At 40.6% G+C, this 22,659-nt stretch overlaps 2 protein-coding genes across 2 annotated transcripts; both read left to right on the forward strand.

The window, feature by feature from the left end:
* Window positions 1-99: 99 nt before the first annotated feature.
* On the forward strand, window positions 100-10,027 carry usp3 (ubiquitin specific peptidase 3). The gene is made up of 15 exons (XM_018680893.2): window positions 100-601; window positions 912-972; window positions 1,884-2,021; window positions 2,511-2,594; window positions 2,815-2,896; window positions 3,038-3,117; window positions 4,215-4,328; window positions 4,687-4,800; window positions 5,009-5,158; window positions 5,507-5,613; window positions 5,837-5,917; window positions 6,033-6,151; window positions 6,279-6,392; window positions 8,054-8,121; window positions 8,814-10,027. Exons 1-15 carry the CDS (start codon window positions 511-513, stop codon window positions 9,295-9,297), a joined length of 1,887 nt encoding a protein of 628 aa, XP_018536409.1. The 5' UTR covers window positions 100-510; the 3' UTR covers window positions 9,298-10,027.
* Window positions 10,028-11,741: 1,714 nt separating this feature from the next.
* On the forward strand, window positions 11,742-18,243 carry fbxl22 (F-box and leucine-rich repeat protein 22). The gene is made up of 2 exons (XM_018680918.2): window positions 11,742-12,986; window positions 16,646-18,243. The coding sequence occupies exons 1-2, from the start codon at window positions 12,649-12,651 to the stop codon at window positions 16,992-16,994; spliced, it is 687 nt and encodes a 228-aa protein (XP_018536434.1). The 5' UTR covers window positions 11,742-12,648; the 3' UTR covers window positions 16,995-18,243.
* Window positions 18,244-22,659: the final 4,416 nt, after the last annotated feature.

Consider the following 22,659-nt stretch of genomic DNA (forward strand, 5'->3'; position numbering starts at 1 on the left):
AGATTGCAGACCCAATTTTGAAGCACCTACAGTATCTCTGTGCGACCGGGGAAGTGTAAGCGAAGCAGGAAGTAGTCTAATGTTACTACCAGAAGCTTTTTCATCTTTGTTTTCTATTTGGCAAACGGCCGAGCCGGCAGACACTACGTCACTTCCTCAAGTTATTTCCATTTGTTTGTGACAAACGCCAGCAGTTATCTTGTACCTCATACACTAAAGAAAACGTTACTGTTTTATTTTACATCATGTCGGGGGGAAAACAGCATTAGCCTACCCCTTTTTTTCAGTAAACTGCTGTACTCTGAAATTATGCAGGAAATCTAGCCACCAAACGTGTTAGCGTTAGCAAAGACAGGAAAACGTGCGTCCGCGAACAGAAGTAGTTGGTCAGCTAACGTTAGCTAGCTAGTTTAGGTTAATTAGCTACCTATTGTTAGCTGCCTTGTTCCCTGTAGCGCTGGTGTTGTAGTGCTGGATAACGTTAGCTGACTTATCCACCGCTGTAAACTGATGGAGTGCCCTCATCTGAACTCAAACGTGAGCTGCGCTTTCGATCCCTCCAGGTTCCCTAACGGTACCCCGTCCTCCTGGTGTTGCAACGGTAAGAGAAGTGTTCGCCGCCCTTTCGTGTAATGTCAGCGCTAAAATCAGCGTTAATGTAAACATACAATTACAGCTGTCTGTGTAATGTTTTGGATCCCAGCTTCTGGTCTGGTCAGGCGAATGACACACACACGTTTGTGACACTTCGATAGATACTGTGGCTACAAGCACAGCAGCTATCACAAGGGCACATCATAATTCACAAGATCTCTGTGACAAATGAGAGAATGTCCCATTCAAATACAAATCAGAACACTTCATTAAACTATAGACTTTACATTAAAGACAACTCCATCTTTTCTCTCCAGTTTGCAGATCAAATAAAAGTCCATGGATTTGCCTTACCTGTCTGATGGTCCATTGTGGAAGGTGAGTTGGTGTCTGTTGTTTTGTTGGCAACAAAAGCTGCACTCAAGAGTGGCAAACATACCACACCAGTAACTTAAGTAGCTTAATACATTCGTGGTGTGTCTCAATCCCATTGCTTTTGGTGATCATTTTGACTTTGGAAACAGCAAGTCAATTATACAATCACGTAAGGGCTGCAATACGTAAATTAAGGTTTGTAGTCTGCACAACTCACTCAGTGGTCAGTGAGATGGCTGTGTATAAATATGGCTCTCAAAACCTGAGGTTAACAAAATATATGTTAAGTATTTGGCTAAAGTATTCTCCTAGAGCTGCAACTGTATTAGGATAGGCCTGGCTAGGCCCAGTTGCTGCTTTTTGTGAATAGTCCTTTCACTCAAATCACAGAGGTAAGCATCCATTTTTGTCCTTGATGGACTCTGAAAAACCCAGAACAGTGTTTTTCAGTAAGTACTACTGTGCACAGAGATGAATATTCTTTACATTACACAGTAAAGGTTTTCCAATTTGGAACTTATTTGCTAAAGACAGTAGACAGGAATGACATATCTCCTTGCTTGGTTTTGTACAGCGTAAAAAAACTATAAACACAAAGTAGTGTAGATGGGTCTTTGAGTCTGAACTTGGGAAATGGGTTAAATATTTATTTTATTATGCAGCAGTCAGATTATGTTTTTATTCAGATGGTTATTTGAGGATTCTGTTAATACAGTCAAATCATCAGGAAGTGTTTTTAAACAGCCTTCTGGGTTTTCTGAAGATCATCAGTGATTTTTCCTTCAGACAAACAGATACTTAGCTCTGTGCCTTGAATGTAGTGACAATACATGAGAGACACAAACAGTGCAACTTTAGCATAAGTCTGGTCAATAACTGTTGATGGTTGTGTTCTAAAATCTCTCCTTATCTAGATATGTCAATGGACATGCGAAGAAGCACTATGAAGACAGTCAAGTCCTTGGCATCAGTCAAAGGAAGGGTGATAAACAGGAGAAAGAGAAATCCCATCACTCTGTCTGCATGGACTGCAGCAACTACAGTGTATTTTGGTGAGTGTCCTTCACAACCAACCTATCTATGTCTACCATCGGTGACTCACCATGGGGGCCTGCAAGAGTACAGTCATTAAAACTTTTAACAGTCTAAGGATTGTTACTCTACAGTAATGGGAACCAAATGGTTTTTAACTTTAACTTTTAACTTAATTTATTTATCAAAGATTGATCTGTTACTTTGCAAGTGCTCCAACATTCTTCTGGGTACATGCCACAGAATAAATCACATGTTATTTCCAAGCAAAACACAGAGATCCAAATCTTCTAAACTATATTCAAGTGTTTGATGAAAATCCCTCCAGCCACACACACACACACACACACACACACACCTGTGGTTCATGTGGCTACGTGCTGCCACAGTGAAACACAAAACAGATATATTGATGATTACAGTGTTTCTTATGCAGGGTTTTGATAGTAGTCAGTAAGTTTAATGTTTTTTTGAACATGTATGTGTCTTGTCTAATGTGCCCTTTATAGTTACAGATGTGATGAATTTGTCGTCAATGACACCAAACTTGGGCAGGTGCAGAAGGTGAGGGAACATCTTCAGAGTTTAGAAAAGTAAGTACAATCTCGAGAATTAAGTCTTTAAATATGCATATTTTTTTGTCTTATTTTTACTTTGGTACTTGCCGAATTATATAAATAACAGTAATTGAAATGGCATATTAGTTTTGATTTAAATTGAGACGTATCTGCCAAAAAAAATCTGCCTTATGTGATGTTTCACAATACACTCCATACAAGATCAATGTCTAGTCAAGTTTTTTCCCTTTCCCAGCTCAGCACTGATGGGTGACAGACAGAGGAAAAGAAAACTTCAGGAAAGTCCAGCTCCAGACAACAAATTGTTAAAAGACAGCGTAAGTGCCCTGAAAATATTCAGATTGTTTTCTTTTGTAAGAAGAAGCAAAGCTGCTTTTTGTGCTGGTTTTTGTTTTTTCCCCTAAACCATTTAAAATACATATATATGTATATTCATGTATGTCACTTGTCTCTGTCAGGATGGGGCAGCTTTAGGTGCTACAGGCCTGCGGAACTTGGGCAACACATGCTTCATGAATGCCATTCTGCAATCCCTCAGGTAAGGCTCTGCACTGAGGAAGAGGTATGTGGGTGGTAAACTGGGTTTGCAGCCTGGCTCAGTAGCTCTGCCCCTGTAGACCCAGGGCCCCACAACCAGTCATCCCTTATTAATACAGTCTGGGGCACAGTCAGGGGGATTACACTTGCTGCTTGGAAACAAGACACGGTTAAAGGCCAGATTTTCCAGCTAATACACATTTGGCTGGTACTATAAAGGATTATACTAATATGTTTGTACGTTTGCTTTGTACACAACGTACATCTGATATTACTACTGATCATTTGCCAATGCATGCCATAGATCATCTTGCATAGATAGAGAAAATTTACTAATTTATTTTAGTATTTATTTAAGTATTAGAAACCTATTCTTCTCTAAAAAGTCTGAAATTGAACATCACCATAGGGAGATAAAATCTTTGTGATCAAGACTTAACTTAAATTGTTTATCTATTATTCAGTCCTGCTATCTGTGCAGTCATAAAAAAAACCCTCCGATATACTTAAATGTACGCTACAGTTGATAGAGAGATCCAGAATGTCTAGACAAACAGACATCTAAAGAGTGGGACAGGTGGACAAGCCTGTGGGCAGCTGATCCATTACTGTGCCTTTGACTGTCCTGGACTGAAGGGAGTCCATGAATAATACAGTATTTCTAGTAATTCACTGCACAATGTACAAATAAAAAAGGCATTAAAAATAGATTTAAAAAATAGAATATAAAGGAGCTAATAACACATAAATAAGAAATAGGTGAATGGTAGAACTGAACTGCTGAACAAGTTTCAATCTGGATTTCTGAAAACGTGGTTGGATACAGCCGTTGTAGTAAAGCAGTTGAAAGTGCAGTGACTTGAAGATGCTTCAGGATGCCATGTTTATCTGTTGGTTGGAAGCTACAATTTCTTATAATTTGAGTAGCAAGTTGAGAAGTATGGCTGTGTTGTTTTTAAGAAGGTTGTTGTTTGCTATGTTAATTTACAACTTCAGCTACATAACTAATAATAATTTATAGCTAACCTAGATCTTAGCCTGTTTACTCAGTTGATAATGGTTGTTCAGGTATCAAATATGTCATTGTTTCTTTGACAGCAACATCGAGCAGTTCAGCTGTTATTTCAAGGAGTTGCCTGCAGTGGCTCTACGCAGTGGTAAGACAGCAGGAAGAAGGATGTACCACACCCGCAGCCAAGGGGACAACAGTGTGTAAGGTCCTCTTCTGGAGGGGGGAGGATTTATGGGCTAAGTGCATTGATCTGAAATTAATTTCAAGTTTAAAATGGACAAATTTTTACTTTTGAGTGATTGTAGAAGAAGACAGCCCTCTCAGAAACCTTTTCTTAATTATTAGGCTCCTAACAACAAGTAAGCTTCAGAGTGTATATACAAAATGGTATAGAAGTAGCATTATACAATGAATAGCAAGAAAAATAAAAAATACAGTATTTTATATTGCAGACACAGATTTTTTGTGGGTGTTTTGATACATTTTCTCAACTCAGAAGAATATTAGATATGCTTTAGGCCGTGATGCGTGGTAACAGGGATGCTTTATGTTGAACAGGTCTTTGGTGGAGGAGTTCAGGAAAACCCTGTGCTCCCTGTGGCAAGGGAACCAGACTGCCTTCAGCCCAGACTCCTTATTTTATGCCATATGGAAAATCATGCCAAGTTTCAGGTATGCAGTAACATTCATTTTGCCGGAATGAAGCTCGTAAAATTGAGCAATAAACTGTTTCTTTTTCAGTTGTTTTCTGTCTGTGTACCTTAGCGTAGCATATTACATAGTTAGTATTCAGTCAAATATGCAATATGCACCTAAGACTGGAACATTCTGTTGTGAGTTATTACAGTAGTGTCATTGAAAGCTGTGTTTGTGTGTCCAGGGGTTATCAGCAGCAGGACGCCCATGAGTTCATGCGTTACCTGTTGGACCACCTCCACAGGGAGCTCCAGTACGGTCGCAACGGGGCGTCTCTCCCAGTCTCACCTCAGGATGGGGTCAGACTCTCCACAGCAGAGGGCAAATGCTGCATGTAAGTCCATCTAACCTCACAATTATTTTGTTTTTGCCAGTTTACGGAAGTGTTTTCGTTTCTCTGTTGTTTTCCAGCTGAATTTATAGTGACAAAGTAGACACATTTAGCACTGTAGTAGACATGTTGTCAATCAGCCATGACTTTGCTCACGAAAGTGTTTGTTTTCGTTTTGTTGTTCCAAAAGCAGTCTAGTTTTAACTTTTTAGGAGTTGTAATGATCACAGTCACCAATGAGTTACTTTTTACATGAGTACAACTTCATAAAATGCGGTTTTCTAGATAGTAAACACATGGTCCACATGCAGAAAATCACAAGTTTATTGTTTGTTTTCTGATACTTCACAGAAATGGGACTGCCAGTGTTGTCACATCAATTTTTGGTGGCATTCTTCAGAATGAAGTAAACTGCCTGATATGTGGGACAGAATCTCGGAAGTTTGATCCATTTCTTGGTAAGAAAACCTTTGTTGGTGAATAATCTCATACAACATAAAACCATATTTTTCTCCTTTTCAGTAGTTTTCTCATCTAGCAAAGCCATTCCTGCTGTAAGCTTCCCGCCATTAGTATTATTTTCTATCACAAAGCAAATAAAAGAATGTAAATCCAGTCACTTTCATAAATAAAGCATGATGCAGCCTGATGATGAATGACATCTTTCTTTTTCACCCACAGACCTGTCTTTGGACATTCCCAGCCAGTTCAGACAAAAGAGAAGTAAGGACCAGGAACCAGGGCCGACATGCACCTTACGTGGTAAGTTTCTCAAATGTTGTTTTTTTTTTTTTTTTTTTTTTTGGGGGGGGGGGATTAGTTTCTATTTGTGAACTGCTTAATGACAGCTTCTTGTGTTTGCTTGGGTTTTTTTTAGACTGCTTGCGTAGCTTCACTGACCTGGAAGAACTTGATGAAACAGAGCTGTACTATTGCCATAAATGTAAAAAGCGACAGAAATCCACAAAGAAGTTCTGGATCCAGAAGCTGCCAAGGGTAGGGGACAGAAATTCTCAATTAATTTATTACAATTCACTCATTTGACTGATTATTCTATGAAAGTAAAGTGGTGGGGAGAATAGTGTAATTTTGGTGTGACTGGAGGTTTTATTTCCAATTGTAGGTTTTGTGTCTGCATCTAAAAAGGTTCCACTGGACAGCCTTTTTGAGAAACAAGGTTGATACCTACGTGGAATTTCCACTGAAAAGCCTGGACATGAGGGGATACTTACTTGAGGTGAGCTCAGAGATGGTGATCACGGGATTTCAAAGAGTTTTTTCAAAGAATAGTATACATTCTGTGAAGTGAAAATTATGAAAACAACAAATAATACATTTATAAAAATGAAACTGCTGCAGCTTAATTCGTAAAAGTCAACAGTCATTCATCAAAGCCACACTAATGCCAAAGTAAGGAGCACAAAAGGTGACAGGCCAACTGTACCCATTTACCTCAGGGTTCTGTTAAAATTAGCTGCAGCTCTGTGGACTCCAGAAACACTGGCTGCATCTGTACCATAGTATTCAAAATAAATAATACTTATATTAATAAGCCATCCTTGCCTTTCTCTTTGTCCACTGTTGTGGAAAGAAGAGAAAAACAAGTTTGCCAAAGTGGTCATTGTGGGAATTTCTTTTGGTCTTACCTCAGTCGTACTTGTAGTGACCATCAGAGTACCACGAGAACCTAGCACACTCGTGCCAAATTTAAACCTTTTGTAATGAATGGGTATAGTTTGGTAACTTTAAAAAGGGGCAGTAGTCACACTATGGAAAAATTGTAAGCAAAATGCCAGGCAGCTGACTTTGGTAAAAGATGTGAAAAAGTATGGTAAGCTGTAATGACTGTATTGTAAGTTGGGTCCAAACAGAGCAGCCGCAGACAACATCAAGAATAGACTATTTGAAATGTAGATATTATGGGAGGTTTCTTTACGCACAAATTACAATAGTTCCTTTGCCAAACTGGTGATTTAGTCAAACTGAATTTCCCCCTTTCATGGTCAGCTGATGATGGATTTATATCCAAAAAGAAAAAACACACACACACACATCTTGGAGAGAGATCACAGTTGGACTTTGTCTGACCAGAGAGACACAACATCTGGAAAATAATGACGACTGCTCTAAAATTACATTGTGTCCACACTGATGCTTTAGATGTTTAAAATGTATAAAAGAAATACATCTTTTAAATGACTTATTAACAGTAACAGACAGGCCTGTTTTGTTGCAGTACCAACTGTAGTATGTTTATCATTTATTAATGACATCATCTGGTGGCAGATCACCACCCTGCCACGTAGGAAGAAGGTCTGCACTTGTTTTCAGGACGATGCAGGGCACTTGCAGCTGATGGAGCCTTGTGTTTCATTTTTTGCCAAAGAGCATCGGTTTAGTGTTCAGGAAAGCAGTAGGGCTGTACTCAATGTTAACTACAGTTGAGCAAATGCATGAAATGTAATGTGCTTAGATCAAATGCTGTGTCAAAGACGAGTTAAGTGTTCACCCCCTGAAGTGTCTGAATGTTTAGTAACTCCAGGGGGCGCTATTGTAAATCTCTTAGCTGGCAGCCTTGGCAATGGGTACAAAGGAAAAACTGGAATTTCCCTTCAAAATATTCTTTTTTTGTTGTTGTCCTTATAAGTTAAGATGTATCATTTTTGAGAAGCCTCTCATCCTGTTTCCTCTGTTAAGCTGTCTCTGTTACCACCCACCTTTTTTGGAATTGTGAAAAATGTCTGACTTTAATGTGTCTAGCAGTATGAAGGTGAGACCTCTGGCTTGTATTGCCAAGCTGTCTGTCTACATTCAGCTGTAAATCTTTGGGGCACAATGGTGTGGGAAGAACTGGGTGTCCAGGGAGGAAATTCTCATCTTTCCCTTTTATGTTTGCAGCCAGAGAACTCATTACCAGGGAGTTGTCTGTATGACCTTGTTGCTGTCGTAGTCCATCATGGCTCTGGGTGAGTAGCCTCATACCTTTCAGGCTTGATCTTAGGATTTATTTCAGTGCTTATTATGTAGGATGACATGAAAAGGCTTTTAAAAAATCATTATCGTAATTGTGAAATTTGCTTCTCAAGGAAGTATCTTAGTTTAACCACACATAGGACAAGTTATAATTGATATTCATTGCTTCTGGGTTCAAGTTTCATCAGTTAAATTATAATTTGCTGTTTTAACAAGCACTTAGAGCAGCCTCGAGCAGCAGCATCTTGTCAGACATGTGCTAGATGTGCTTTTGTCACCATGGTAGCAAAATGAACAGCTGCATCCCCACTTAAAAGAAAAAAAAAATCATCACTGAACCATAAGTCTATACATTATCATCTGCTGGCCAGCTCTGCCTACCGCAGTTAGGCATCATTATTAAAAACAATTCAGATCCAGTTTTGTTGAAAGGCCTTGTGGACAGCTGCAGTTTAAAAATGTATGAAGCCACTAAATGCTGAAAGGCATTAGGCTGAGAGTCCTTGAAAATGCGTTTAGATGTGCCAGGAGCAAGTGCTGCTGTTTTACCTTTGGCCTCTGAGTGGCAATGTTGCACTGCTGCTGTGCTGCGAAGCTGAACATGCCCCTTTCACCTCAGCAGCAGTAAATGAAGTCTTGTAAGTGGCCAGAGAGCAGGGCCTGATGCATGTGTCTGTGTTCTCAGGGTTGGATCAGGGCATTACACAGCATATGGCAGCCATGATGGCCGCTGGTACCACTTCAACGACAGCACGGTAACTCTGACCAATGAGGATACAGTGAGGAAGGCCAAGGCCTACATCCTCTTCTATGTGGAGAGGACAGGTGAGGTGGCCTTGGACAAGAATGCCACAAACAGCACAGCCACAAACAAACCAGCTGTGGACACAGCAGCCATGAACAGTGATTCTTCAGAAGCAGTTTCTCTGGACAAGGTTGCAGCAGACACGGCAGCCACAGATAGTGTTTTGATGGATGCAGCAGCTACACAGGTGGTTACCTTGGACGGGAAAGCCCCTGATAACACCACCCTGGAAAACATGGGCAAAGACATGGCTGCACTGCACGAAGCTGACACAGCTTCAGTAGAGGCCGCAGCAGGCAGGGATACCTCAGACAAGGCTGCAGCAGAGGAAGCTAGCCAAGCTATACAAACAGTTTCACAATGATTCTGTCAGACTTCACTGCCTCAGACCAGCTCCTCACTCCATTTTGGTTTCACCTCAGTCACAACTCTCACAGTGCTTGATTATAATAGTTAATTTTCACATTTAATATATGTGCAACTGTTTTGTTTTTATGACCTGCATGACAGCATCATGTATAATTTGCTGCTTGATTTTTTTGTTTAGTATGACTTTGCATTTATTTCCTCGATGTTGTATTCCTCAATTGAGGTAGACTTCTCCGTATCTAATAGATTCCAAAGGTGATCGTTTAAAGTAATGAAGTAAAGCTTTAGCCTTGGAAAACCTCAGTTGGTCCAATGTTTATCCTAGACTGATGAGATTCATTGTGTTAAGGCACTGTGTCACTGTAACAATATATGGAGTCTCTATTGTTTTTAAAGTTTCTAATTTTATATTTTCCACCTCTTGAGAACTTAGTTCTTTTTTTCAGATATTAGGGGAGATTTTAGGATTTAGAATGCAATGCATTTATTGACTGACAAGTGCTCATTAGGGCTGTAGAAAGTTGTTTTAACCTCTTTACCAGAACCAATGTGAAAGAAATGATCATTCTCAAATTGTTTTGTTTGTCTGTATCGGTGCTGGAGTATCTTTTTAATGTATTATGTTGCTCTGAAATGGGCTTAGACACAGGCCCAGATGAAATTCTCTTTTAAAACATGTATCGGGCAAAGTGAACATAACACAATACAAAGGAGAATCGTTTTTTTTCAAAGGTTTGATGTTCTTTTTTAAAAATCTTTTTATCGAAAAACATAAATTTCACCTTTTTCTGAACCTACTCCTTTTCTAGTGAGCCAGCCAATCCATTACCACAATCACACAACCTCTCACAGACAACAGGCAACAAAAGAGGTGGATGAGGTAAATTATCTCCACCATTACTACTGTTACTCTTTTAAGCAGCCAAAATCTTTCTATCCACTGGGTGCTATTGTCCTCTTTTAGCAGTCACTTAATTGGCAGAAGCTTCTATTATTGAAGTCAGAATAATTGGAGACTAGAATCATGCCACCACAGATGTTCTCATAAAGAAGAATGTTAGATTTTGTATCCAGATGGAATTTATTTGTGATTCAGCTTCTTTCAGTTTAGCTCTAGGATACAGAGTTATGAACTTTAGTTGAAAGATACTGGAGCTGCTACACAACTGATTTGTGTTCACAGAAGTTTGCAGTGTTAAGAAGAAGAAAAATTACACTCCAGGACAGAGGGGTGAACAGTTTAAGCAGAGTTGACACAGTTATAGTCGATTGACAGAATATTAATCTGCGACAGATAATTGATTAGTCATTTTATAAGCAGAAACATTGGGTCTTGCGCTTCAAGTGCGAGGTTTTGTTGCACTTCGTTGTCTGACGTAGTAAACTGATATCTTTGGGTTTTGGACAGTCAGACAATGTGATTTGAAGACCTCAATCTTCCGTTATGTCCATTTTTCACTTTTTTGGCAATATGTAGACCAAATGACTCATAGATAATGAAAATAATCTGCTGTTTCAGCCTTTAAGACCAGCAAATTTAATCAAAAAAAAGTTTTTATGGTCTACCTGTGATCCAGTCAGCATACAATGTTGCTGGATGTTATCTTTTTTAATGCATTTTTATGTTCCTAGAGAAGCTTTAATAGCAAAATTATGAAAACTAATATACACTAGAAGTACAATGTAGAAGTACATGTCTTAACCTGTTCACCTAGAGTATGATGTCATTTCATTTTGTAAGATGGACACATGCACATCAGAAGGAACATTATGTTCTGTTATACAATATAACTGTCACCCCTATTATGGTTTTTAATGAAAAACAGCCTTTGATATGTTAAAGTACGATCTTGGAGGAGAGAGAGTGTTTTTTTTTTTGTTGTTGTTGTTTTTTTCTTCCCTGTAGCGAACATCTCCTCCCACTCACACACACTCACACACACACATGCACACACTCATAAGAGCTCCCCTCAGGACACGTGCCAGCCAGTCAGCCTTCTCGCTCAGGCAGGAACAAGCGCTCCTGTATGCTGAAGAACAGCTGCTCTTCCTCGCCTGCTCACAGGTGGCTGTGGGCTCGCTACTCTGTCCCCATTAATGACACAAGTGGCCTTCCTCCACCCCCACCCCCAGCCCCCACCCCCCTCCTCCCTCCTTTTTCCTTTTCTCTCGCAGGCTGGATCGCAGCTGCTAATAATGAGCTCACATTGCATTGTGTTTGTGATAGTCAGATCAAAGGTCTGGTTAAGGACGCTATGACACTGTGAGTCACAGCACAGACTGTAATCAGCCTCCCGACTGTGGCATTTCCCAGTGTCCTGCGTTTTTCGAGAGATTGGTGATAACAAGTAGAACAGGACATGACCGGTAATGTAGCGTAAAGTGATGACATCGATATAATGGTATTTTTCCTTTTGCCATCACAGTGTGTCCTCAGAACTCCAATTGAGCAATTTCAGAAAAACATACTGAGTCATAGTTCACTGTGTTCCTTTAGGCAAAGTCCTACCTGCTGACTTTCACTCACATGAAAGGCTTGTCAGGTTTAGGTTTGAAATCATTAGGCTTTGTAATTAATTTGAATATGATAGACGACAGCTCTGAGGTCATGAAACATGTAATTCAAGTTGTGTTGTCAGGCTTTCATTTAATGTAGTACAGTAGGTGTCTCCTACTGTAAATACTACCTTTATAAAACCTATAGTATATCTTGAAACGGCAACAGCTTTCTGTAGATAATATTTCATGCCTGACATGTTTTTTCCACAAAAATCTTTAACCACCTTGTTAAAAGTTCTTAAAATTATACCTTCTCTTTTTCCCTCTTTGAAAAATTATGAATGTGAAAACAGCCTTCTAGGGTCAAGCTGTGCTCATGCATCATTCTGCACACTGAAGGTTAAGCATCAAAGGGAAGAAGCAATAATACAAAACACATTTTGTCTCAACACCTGCACATTGTAGCTAAGGAGGTATTCATTACAGTTGCTATTGTATTTCGTTGAATAATGAAGCTTTTTCTCTTTGTGTATCTGTATTTGAGCACTAGGCCAACACAGTGTAAACATCTGGCTCAGCCCTGTGCCTGCCGCCTGTTGAGAGCCATGACAGATGGAAAGGGAGCGCATGGCTCAAACACTTCCATCTTTGACCGTACCGGCAGTTGTCTTCCCAAAATAGCCTGCACTCCACGGCCTTATATGTGCAGGCCTCCAGCGTGTGCCTGAGAAGGCATCATGTATCTAGGCCACACAATACAGGCTGCAGGCTCATTGTTGCTGCCTACCAGCAGGCCTATCGCAGCCTCAGGGACGAGGCCCCTCTTTCTGTCTCGGAAAGGCTCACCATGCAACTCATCCAGCTCAACCGCGAATGTCTCCTCCACCTTTTCTCCTTCCTGGACAAGGACAGCAGGAGGAGTTTGTCCCTTACCTGTCGCCGGTTGCGTGAGGTCTTCCTGGACCCACGCCTCTGGAATCTACTCTACTTCAGCTCCCCGTGTGAACTGAGGAGGGACAACTTTGTGCTGGGACCCTCGTTGCGTTACTTGAGCATTTGCTGGTACTCCAGCAGGGTCCTGCAAGTGTGCAACATCGAGGACTGGCTAAAGAGCTCGTTTCAGAAGGACATCTGCAGTAAACATGAGAGCGTGGTCAGCACTTTCCTGGCCCATGTCTGTCACATGTGAGTGTTTGTGTGTGGTTCTCCCCTTCTTTGTTGTGTATTTTAAATGACGTCTAACAAAGGTAAACAAGGACAATGGTCAACAAGGACATAGACCAACAGAGGGTGGATAAAAAGATATTACAGACTCCTTGACTTGTGATCCCTTAAACAAAGTGATGTCTGTTTGTGACCTGTCATAACCTGCGTCCACAGGTTGCAACAACTTCAACAAAAGAGTGATTTACCTCGCTGTATTTGAATAACATTTAGAGGTAAAATGATCCCGTAAATCATGAAAAAGGTTTTTTCAAAAGTCAGAAAAAGTGAGCAAAACATTTAGTGACAAACATGCTTTTTCTGCTTTAATCTTATTGGCTCTCTCACAACCCCTCAGATTCAGCTTGTGACCTGTTGTCAAGTTCCCAACCCCTAGGTCGACAACAGTACAAACCACAACCTTAAATGTGACCCCAGAGCTGAATACACATCATTCGAACACATCCTCAGTTAAAACTGAAAACGAGTGGCTTTAAGTTTTTTGCGGTTACACTATATTGTAAGCTGTTCCTGTCATTTTGTCCATCCATGTAGCTGCTTTTCACAAGGTGATGCAAAAATACTTGACGGGAGCCTGAGGTTTTGTGTTCCACATGAACTTTAAAATTTTTGTCTTGGGTGAAAAAAAAAAAAAATTTTTTTTGGTCAGATGTGTTTGGAGCATTATCGCACAGTTTCTGGGTTTTTTCAGGTCATTCACACCCACCACAGGGAACAAAACAGTTTTCATTTAGCGGCACATGGCTTACTGAAACTGCCATGTTTATCTGTAGGCAGCAGGGAATAAAATCATTAGAAACAGATGGTGTATCCGGAGCTGGCTGTAGAAAAAGAAAAATGACACATCTGTGGGACACAAGACTGATTCTATTAACTAACATAACTGTGGTCAGATATCAAATTATATTTATTGAATGATGTGACAGTTGGATTTGATAGGTCACTGAAACGTAGCTTCATTGGCTTTTGGCCTTGTGTGCGTGGCTGGCTGCATGCAGGAATAGAGGCGTAATGGAGAGGCGTAATGAGGTCTCTGGATAATTTCTTCAAGGCAACCAGTAATAACCGTTGATGTGAGGGAGCCTGGCCACCGCAGCTGGCCGGGGACGTAGAGGAGGGGAAGGAGTCGGGGGGGGAGAGGTGGGCTCATGGGGCTTCAGTGTATGACCCTGAGAGGATTTCCTGTATTGTGAAATTTGAGACGTGAGACATGAGAGCTGCGAGACCAGTCAAAACTAAGACCCACCTACTTCGTCTGGGTCCTGTATCTCAAAGGGCTCAAGGCACACTCACTGCATACTGATAAACCCTCCCAAATAGTCTGAGGGAGAAGAAAGCAAGCGCACGTGACAAAGTGGGAGGGGACGCAGAGAAGCTGTGGGGGTGATAAAGAGTGATTTGGCTACAGACCCTCCCAGTCAGCTGCAGACTGGAGATTTACGCAGGCAGGTGGAGCCTACAATTGGCTCTTTGTTGCTGTTAGAGGAATGAACATGTGCGTCTGTCTCTGCCTGCCTCTTCCTGAATAAGACTCCACGCAACCTCTGACGCCAAGCTCATGTCTCTCTTCTTTTTCCTTTTTTTTATCCTCATGGAAAAAACTATAAAACATGGCTTGTCAGTGAGGCCTCTTTCTAGTGCAGTTTCCAGTGTAATCACCTAATACCAGGTGACAACAGTAAATCAGTTATCAACTACCCAGTTATTTAATTTTGTTATCTTGAGGTCAGAGTATTAGAATTATGCAACATGAATTAACATGCTAAGCATGCCATGTAGTGTGGGTTGCACAGTGGGTGGCACAAGAAGCTCTGGCACGAGGCTTTTATGGTTAAATATTTCTGAGCAGTTTCATTCCAAGATAAGATACGCACCATTTGAACAAACTGATGCCTTTTCTTACAAAATGATTGCGAGCGCATGTTGAGTGACTGCGTAAGTTATGACTCCTGCTTACAAAGTGTGCACAGTTTCAGTTGACAGCTGCTTTACAAAATAGTTTTAGATAGTAAAAGATTCCCCAAAAAACTATTTAGCATGTATCAAAGACACCCCCTCCACTCAACAGACAGAAAAGGAGCGGAATGTTAAATATACGTCTAAGCTCCTTTTAGAGTTCACTGGATAATTTGACCAGACAGAATAACCATCAGGAAACCAAACAGGTCATTAGAGAGATGATTACAGGTTAGCGGCATGGTGTTCTGCATGTGCTCAGCTCAGGCCAGACTGCCCTCTGTGTTGTGTGTTTTAATGTGTACATCATGTCTCGAACTTTAATGGAAACAAGGAAACACTTCAGACATATTTGTGGCATACAGGATAGATAGATAGATAGATAGATCTGTAATCTGTACGTATGCAAGTGTGCATTTGTGTGTGTGAGAAATTAAGGCAGGGGAGTTTGATGAGGATAGATTAAGACAAGGTATGCTTTTGTGGGGGAAAAAACAACAACACAACAACAGCAGCAACACACACACACACACACACACACACAAGAATCTGCACAAAGTCAGGGGAGGTACCATGAGAGGGTGGATTATGTAAGAAAGGTTGATGAAGTTTTTATACCTATCATGTTTAGCTCCACTCTGTACCTTCTCTGCTGAGGCAGAGGCACATTGCCTGTAGTTTTTTTGTAGAGCCTCTTAATGCCACCAGCTTTGCCATTCCACTGCTCTACCTCCGTCTTTTTATTCATTTATTTATTTATTTTGGTTAATGTCAATACTGTGCAGTCACCCCACATTGGCCCCCATGCAACAATGCAATGGGGCACGTGGATCGAACTGCGCCATCCCATGTTCAGAGGTTACTGGGGCAGCACCCTCATGTCTCGCAGGCAACTGGAATACTGGAATTTGTTGGCTCACATGTGGTAAAGTGGTAAGATTATGTAAGTCTTTATGTAATCTGCATCAGTGAACGTGAATGACATCCCCTATCCGTCGCCATCAGAAGTGTCTGTCTGCCAGCTCTGTACTGCCAGCCTGCCAGTAGGTTGCAGTGCACTCCTGATACTGGGTGGAAACATGGCAGCAAACACATGCATTTTTTTTCATCGGCAACAATTCACATTCATTTTTTAGAGGCAATTCCAGCAAGAATTAAGCATGAGAAAGTATATTTTTACCGTGCTGTAATTCATCAAACATCCTGTAATTGTTCTGTGAATTGCAACGTAGTCCATTTGCTCACAAAAGCTTGTTAAAGGACGGAAACATATAAGCCCAGTGGGACACAGTGTAAAGAAGAGATAGCCTGGTCTAGGTATTAAAGTGCTCTATCATTAAGCAGATATTGTTGCTGCCTTTCATTGTTGTTTATGTCTCATTCACATATGGCACAGATCAGGTCTCCTGATCTATACGTCCTCCTCTGTTATCTGATTCTATTCAAGAGACCTGAAGAGTTGTTCACCTGAAAATAAGCACACACTGTAAACAGAATTGCTTACATAAGCTTAGTCCTTCTCCAAACAAACTAATCCTGCCCTATACTCTATGTCCCAAGGCGTGATGAGTAAAGATGAGACAGAACAGGTCTTAAACTGGTTGAACTCCATCACATGTGTAGAAATTTGTCATTGGTTAGTAATGTAACTGTCTGTGCCACAGGTGTCCCAACCTCCTTGAGCTAACCCTGTCTGGCTGTGGACACATCACTGACCAGGACGTGATCTCTGTGCTGCAGAGTTGCAGGAAGCTGCGCATCCTCCACCTGGAGAACTGCGTCCGCATTACCGACTGCAGCCTGGAAGGCGTGGTGGCACACGGGGATGGCCTGGAGGAGGTGAGGGTGGACTTTTGCAGGAACATCACTCAGACGGGGCTGCAGGCTGTCAGGGAGAAGAGGCCCGGCGTCCGGCTGAGCGCAGAGAGGAGCGCTGATATGATTCCTGACAGCAAGCCTGAGGAGATGGTGCCGCTCAGAAGGACGCTGCAGAAAGTCCTGCTGTTCTCCTGAGGGAAGTGCTCCACATGCTTTCACTTGGACCACAGGGAAGAGCATTTCTGTGACATATGGACATTAGTTAAGGACTTGTATGTGTTATGCTTTTGTTCTGGTTTGTATTTGTATTTAATAGAAGTGTTTTTGCACCCTTTTGATATCTTTCTATGCAGCATATTTTGAATATGAATCTTCCTTTCAAAGATTTGCTTTTAAAGCTGTCTCCATTCCATGTTATTCTAACCAAGGAGAATTCCACATACACTCACAACAAAGTCTTATATACACAAGATGCCTTATCAGTAATTGTTAATCAATAAACACTGAAATGGTGAGATTATATGATTTGATTTGCCATTGTAGGAAATATGCTCACTTTCTTATCAAAAGTTAGATGAGAAAATTGATAACACTCTCATGTCTGCGTTGTAAATATGAAGCTACATTGTGGACAGCCACTTAGCTTAGCCACTTTTAAATAGTGAGCTTAATATGCACAGCACAAGGTTAGCTGTTTCCCCCATTTCCAGTCTTAATGCTAAGCTATGCTAACTATCTGCTTGCTCCAGCTACTTATTTACCACATAGATGTGGCCGCAGTATCAATCATCTCGCCTAATAAGAATGTGAATAAGCATAATCCCCTAAAATAGCATATGATGGTTTAATTAAAATATCACTTTCCCAGAGGGAATTATGCACACCTACACAGAACAAAAGAAACAAAAGTTGCTTGGTTGCACTGTGCTCCCTCTGTCACGGTAAGACATGTCAGCGCTGGGAGGAAGGGTTCTCCGAGGGCAAAGTGGCCCTGTGCCTGAGCTGTGATTGGAATCATGTTATGTAAGACCGTGAGACATATGAAAGTAGGTTGATTAGGGGAGTGTGTCTGTCTGTAAATGCCATGTGACTATTTTGTTGCAGGCTGGGGCTGTAGGGTGCTCCCTGTCCTGCAACTGCATCTCTGAAGAATAGCTATATGTTCTCACAGAAGGTCAGCTTAATGAAGAATAACCTTTTTTTCTTCCTCCATCCTACAAGGACGTGTGCTTTTAAGATGTTGTTCTGATGATGATACAGTATGTAACAAGTTTCCTCTTGCTGTTCAAGAAAGGTCACAGAACTGTGTGTTTCTCTACTTGGTGTTTTTGTTTGTTTGTTTGTTTTACTTACTGTGAGTGTTTGTTTTTTTTACTTATTTATTAGCTGTAAAATCAAATTTCCCACATTTTGTGATGGACAATAAAGTTTCTCTGAATGTAAATCTGATTCTCCATAATGATGAAACCACAGATATGACACCTGTTACATTTTCCAGATTCCAGAAAACAACTCTCATCTTATATATATTAAGAATAATTATTAAACATTACTATTATTTCGTTCTGTAATTCAAAAATAAATTCATAGATAAATGATAATGGACTCCATGTAGAATCACTACTCAGACAAAATTAGCCACAAACAGCTTTGTATTGTATTGGTGATAGCCTCCTTGTGATAGCTCTGTAGACACATTGGATCCCTGTAATACTTACATATACCAGGCTTACTGAAAACTACAATACAACACACAATGATGACAAATCCCCTGAGGGTGAGTGCAGAGGGTATAGCATGTACTGTTTTAATATACAATAATGTGTTGTTTTCTGTCAAAGAAAGCCCCAAACCAACTAGATAAATATAACTCTGCTATTGCTCTGAGACAGAATCTCACTGTTTAGAGGCCAGACAACAACATAACAGCTCTGTTATTTACTATCAAGAACCATGCCTTAATAGCAAAGTACTTGCCAGGACAGACCATTAAGAGTTATGAGTTCCAGGTGGGGAGACTCCTGAGGCATATCCGGCCGCCTGCAGCACTCCGACACAATCAGGACATGTAACAACACAACGTTATCAAAGCGTCACTGCTCCGCTTGCTTCTACCAGGGGCGTTTTTTTTTTTTTTTTATGGCCCTATGATTTCAAAAGAGGACAATCTCGAAAGACCTGTTGCCAAGAACCGCGTCCTTGCACAAGCGTTGCGTTTTGCTGTGCAAGCTATTCAATGTGAGGCAGCTGCAGCCTTTTTGTTACCACACCAGTACTGGTGAGTGTGACATTGTATGACTCCACACTTATACAGCTCCTTCATTACATCTGAATTGTGACTAAAGTATCCAAGCACAGCCTTCACTCTGATGGAATCCAGGCAAAAGCAAAGATTTGTGCCAAAGTACAAAAGGCCAGCTTGTGCTTGAAAAGAGCGGCTACTATGTTGAATATCTGTGAGGGTCAAACTCTGAGCTGAACAAGAATTTTCTGTGTGAGTGATCTGATGTTTAAATTATTCTACAAGCTCTTAAAAACATTATAAGGAAATTCACTGTATCTGTCATTCAGAACTCAAACGTTCCTTTATTGGATTTCTATTGGTACATTCAGTGGGGTCATGTTCTCATGTTGGCTTCATTTTGATGTACAAAGGATTGTTCATGTGAGAGCTGGTGTAATATAAATCCTCCAAGATCAAATGTGGACCCCCACATGTCTGTCTCCACTGTGTAGCGTTAAGGGTCTAAAACTTGTTTGAGCAACCCTGTCTGAGGTGGAGCAGGCCGGGTTTTGGGGGTTGGAGCCAACTATGTCTTCAAACAGACCACACTTTGCAATTATAACCCTCCTTTATGAGAACAATCTGGCAGAGGGTTCATGTTCAAAAGTCGAATACTGCGCCAGCAGTTGTCTGGCTGAAGTATCAATCAAGATTAAACGTTTTATCTTTATGACACTGCTTCAGAAAATACGTTAAAAAGAGAAGAGCAGATTTGTTTGAAAGGCCCGAGAAATGTTTCAGCTGAAACACTGGAGGACATCTCATTGCCAGTTTTCTCCTTTTCGTTCTCTATTATGTAACTCCTCCACCGAGGACACAAAACTGTTTCGATTTAGAGTGTGCTTGTTTGCTGACGTGCTTTTCATAATACTTGAGCCAAATAATCCACCCAACGGGTTCATGTCTGGAAGAGGTTCATCATCAGTGGTGGTGGAAGTATTCAAATCCTTTACCAAAATAAAAGCGCCAAAACCACATAAATATTCCAGTACAAGTCATGCACTTACAGTGTTACACAAGTAGTGAAGTATTATCAGCAAAATGTACCCAAGTAACAAAAATAAAAGCACTCATTATGCAGCAGAATGGCCCTGGCCTATTATTTTGTTAATTATATCATATGATTGGATTAATGTTACTGAGGTAAGGTAAGCTGATTGAGGTGGAGCTAATTGTAACTTTTTGTACACGTTTGAGAGCATAACCTATTAAAAATGTGTTAGATTTATTTAAGGTCATCTTATGTTTGTAACTTTGTTTGTAAAATCTTAATTTGAAAAGTAACAAATAACTCTAGTTGTCAATTAGATACACACACAAATAAAAAGTGCAATGTTTGTCTAGGAAAAGTAGTGACGTAGAACTACAGAGGAGAATAAAATTAAATCACACATGAGAAGTACCAGTACTTCAAAATCATTGTTCTTACTTACTTGACCAAACACATACCTGGGACTCTGCTGACTCTGGGCCCTCACTGGCACGTAGTCGATCACATCCGAACTAAATGAGCAGCGAGATTTCAATCCTGCGCTCCCAACAGAAAATCATATAAAAGGCTAATTCCAAGGGACTGATTAAATTTGTTACACTCGCTCCATTAGAATAACAAATTTCATTAAAAAAAAAAAAAAAATCAGCGGACGGAAACAGCTAACTCTCTAATCATTTTAATCAGCTGCTCTCCACTCAACAAGTGGCATCACATGGGGAGATGAGAGACTGGCATGTCAATGATGTGGTATTTTTTTTGCATGTAGTTAGGAGGATACGTGCTCATTACATTTTAATGTGAATCACAAAAGACGGAAGTCTGTATTTTAATAATTTATTTGTTAGTGTAATTTGTACATTAAAATGTATTATGCTAAATCAAGATCCTATCAGGTGACGGTAGCATATTAAAAGCAGCAGTGAAAAATAATCACAAGTCCAGAGAGGCTGCGGGTTTATGTGCTTATATGAAGCTGTTTGGAAAGTTTGCTCTCTTTAACTCCTTTGCCACCCAACGCTACTGTTTATTTTACTTCCTCAGTTTTCACCAAATGACTTCTGAAAGCCGCTGCCGAGACCAAAAAGGAATGTTAGACTGTTGGAAATGATCCTATGCATTTACTGTGGTTTTCAACAACTGTGTCTCATTAGAGGTTAACTGTTTTTCAACCTAAACCTTACAAGAGTATTTCACTGGTTCAGCAGTGCTTTGCTGTAACAATGTCTGACTCATAATGGATATGCTTTTTTTAAAAGGGTCAAAATCAATGCAGCAGAATCGCCATTTTATTTCCATGCTTTTTCTTCCTTGTCAAAACTTGGCATCGACATTACCCACAATGCAACACAGCTGCTGGTAGTTTGGTGAGAGAGCTGGGTGTGTTATACTAACAGCAGCTAATGTAGCCTCGAGCTGCTAGCTACAGGCAGAGATGATGAGTGGGCCGCAGAGGTCTGGTAAGTTCACTTATTTCCAACTCCACAGTTTTTCATGTTCTGACTTATAGTCTAGTTTAGAACCACCCTGGCCTCACTTGTAATTCATCAGGTTTGGTGCAGCTCCATTTGAAGCCATAAAAGGTTCTCTGCAACTTTCTTCCCCCCATATGCAGCAGTACTCCCCATGAACTGTAAATTGACTTTGATGTGTGAAACCATCACCCCCTTTATTAAAATGTTTCCCATAATTTAGTATGATACATTAGACCACGATAACCAACCAGAAACATTTTGTTGCAGCCTCTCAGTGGGTTTAAGAGCCAGGTGTTACAACATTCTAAAAACAGAGAAATCCTATTTTGAAAATCAGGAAATTTACAGTACAGCCTGACATACCTTTGCATGGGAAAATATGCACAAATCATGCTGTCAGTCTGGTTTCATTCACTTTATTTGGCAACTTATCCTGCTACTGAGGTGGATGTAGTCAAAAGAAACAAAGCTAACAGAACCTGATGGAAAGTTTTTTAAAATAGAAAGCCAAAGCTATCGTCCTAAAGCCTGTTTCTGAGCTCATTAATATCAGTGAAATTTTACTACAGATATCAACTTATATAGCACAACTTCAAATCATTGAAAATATATGAATTTATTCTCTTATAAAATGTCAAGAGAGAGTTAATGTCATTGTGAATTGTCTTAAATGATCAAACATATTCAGGCTGTACCCACAAGGGGAAATAATATATTGTCTGCATCCTGCCATTAGCAGAGCAGATCCCCCACCATGATATATAGATACTCTCAGGATGACAGCAGGCAAAGAATCCAGCATGTTATCTTAAGGATTCATGCGGCGAGAAGGCCTTTGTGGAGCTAGTAGCTAGGGCCTTTCCCCCTGTGTGAAATATGAGCTGATAAAGACAGGATGCTGGCGGTAATGCTGGGGGTGGGGGGGCTGAAGCAATGGAGGTAAAAGGCAAGTGGTAGCCATCTGAGCCCTGAAACCCGAAATCAGCAGTTTCCTGACAGCCTTATAAGGTCAGCCATGGGAGGCATTTCCAGTATCCATCCACTGATTACTCACCCATGGAGGGGAGGAGGGGGTGTAGATGGTTTTGCAGAGGGAAGGGAGGAAAGAGG

Source organism: Lates calcarifer, linkage group LG10, assembly GCF_001640805.2.
Source record: "Lates calcarifer isolate ASB-BC8 linkage group LG10, TLL_Latcal_v3, whole genome shotgun sequence".
NCBI classification, from domain to species: domain Eukaryota; kingdom Metazoa; phylum Chordata; class Actinopteri; family Centropomidae; genus Lates; species Lates calcarifer.

Bases quoted from the DNA above. Each gene is read 5' to 3' on its own strand.
- fbxl22 (XM_018680918.2), top strand. From the start codon at position 12,649: ATGCAACTCATCCAGCTCAACCGCGAATGTCTCCTCCACCTTTTCTCC. The intron at 12,987-16,645 runs GTGAGTGTTTGT...TCTGTGCCACAG, and splicing joins CTGGCCCATGTCTGTCACAT to GTGTCCCAACCTCCTTGAGC.
- usp3 (XM_018680893.2), top strand. From the start codon at position 511: ATGGAGTGCCCTCATCTGAACTCAAACGTGAGCTGCGCTTTCGATCCC. The intron at 973-1,883 runs GTGAGTTGGTGT...CTCCTTATCTAG, and splicing joins CTGATGGTCCATTGTGGAAG to ATATGTCAATGGACATGCGA. The intron at 8,122-8,813 runs GTGAGTAGCCTC...CTGTGTTCTCAG, and splicing joins GTAGTCCATCATGGCTCTGG to GGTTGGATCAGGGCATTACA.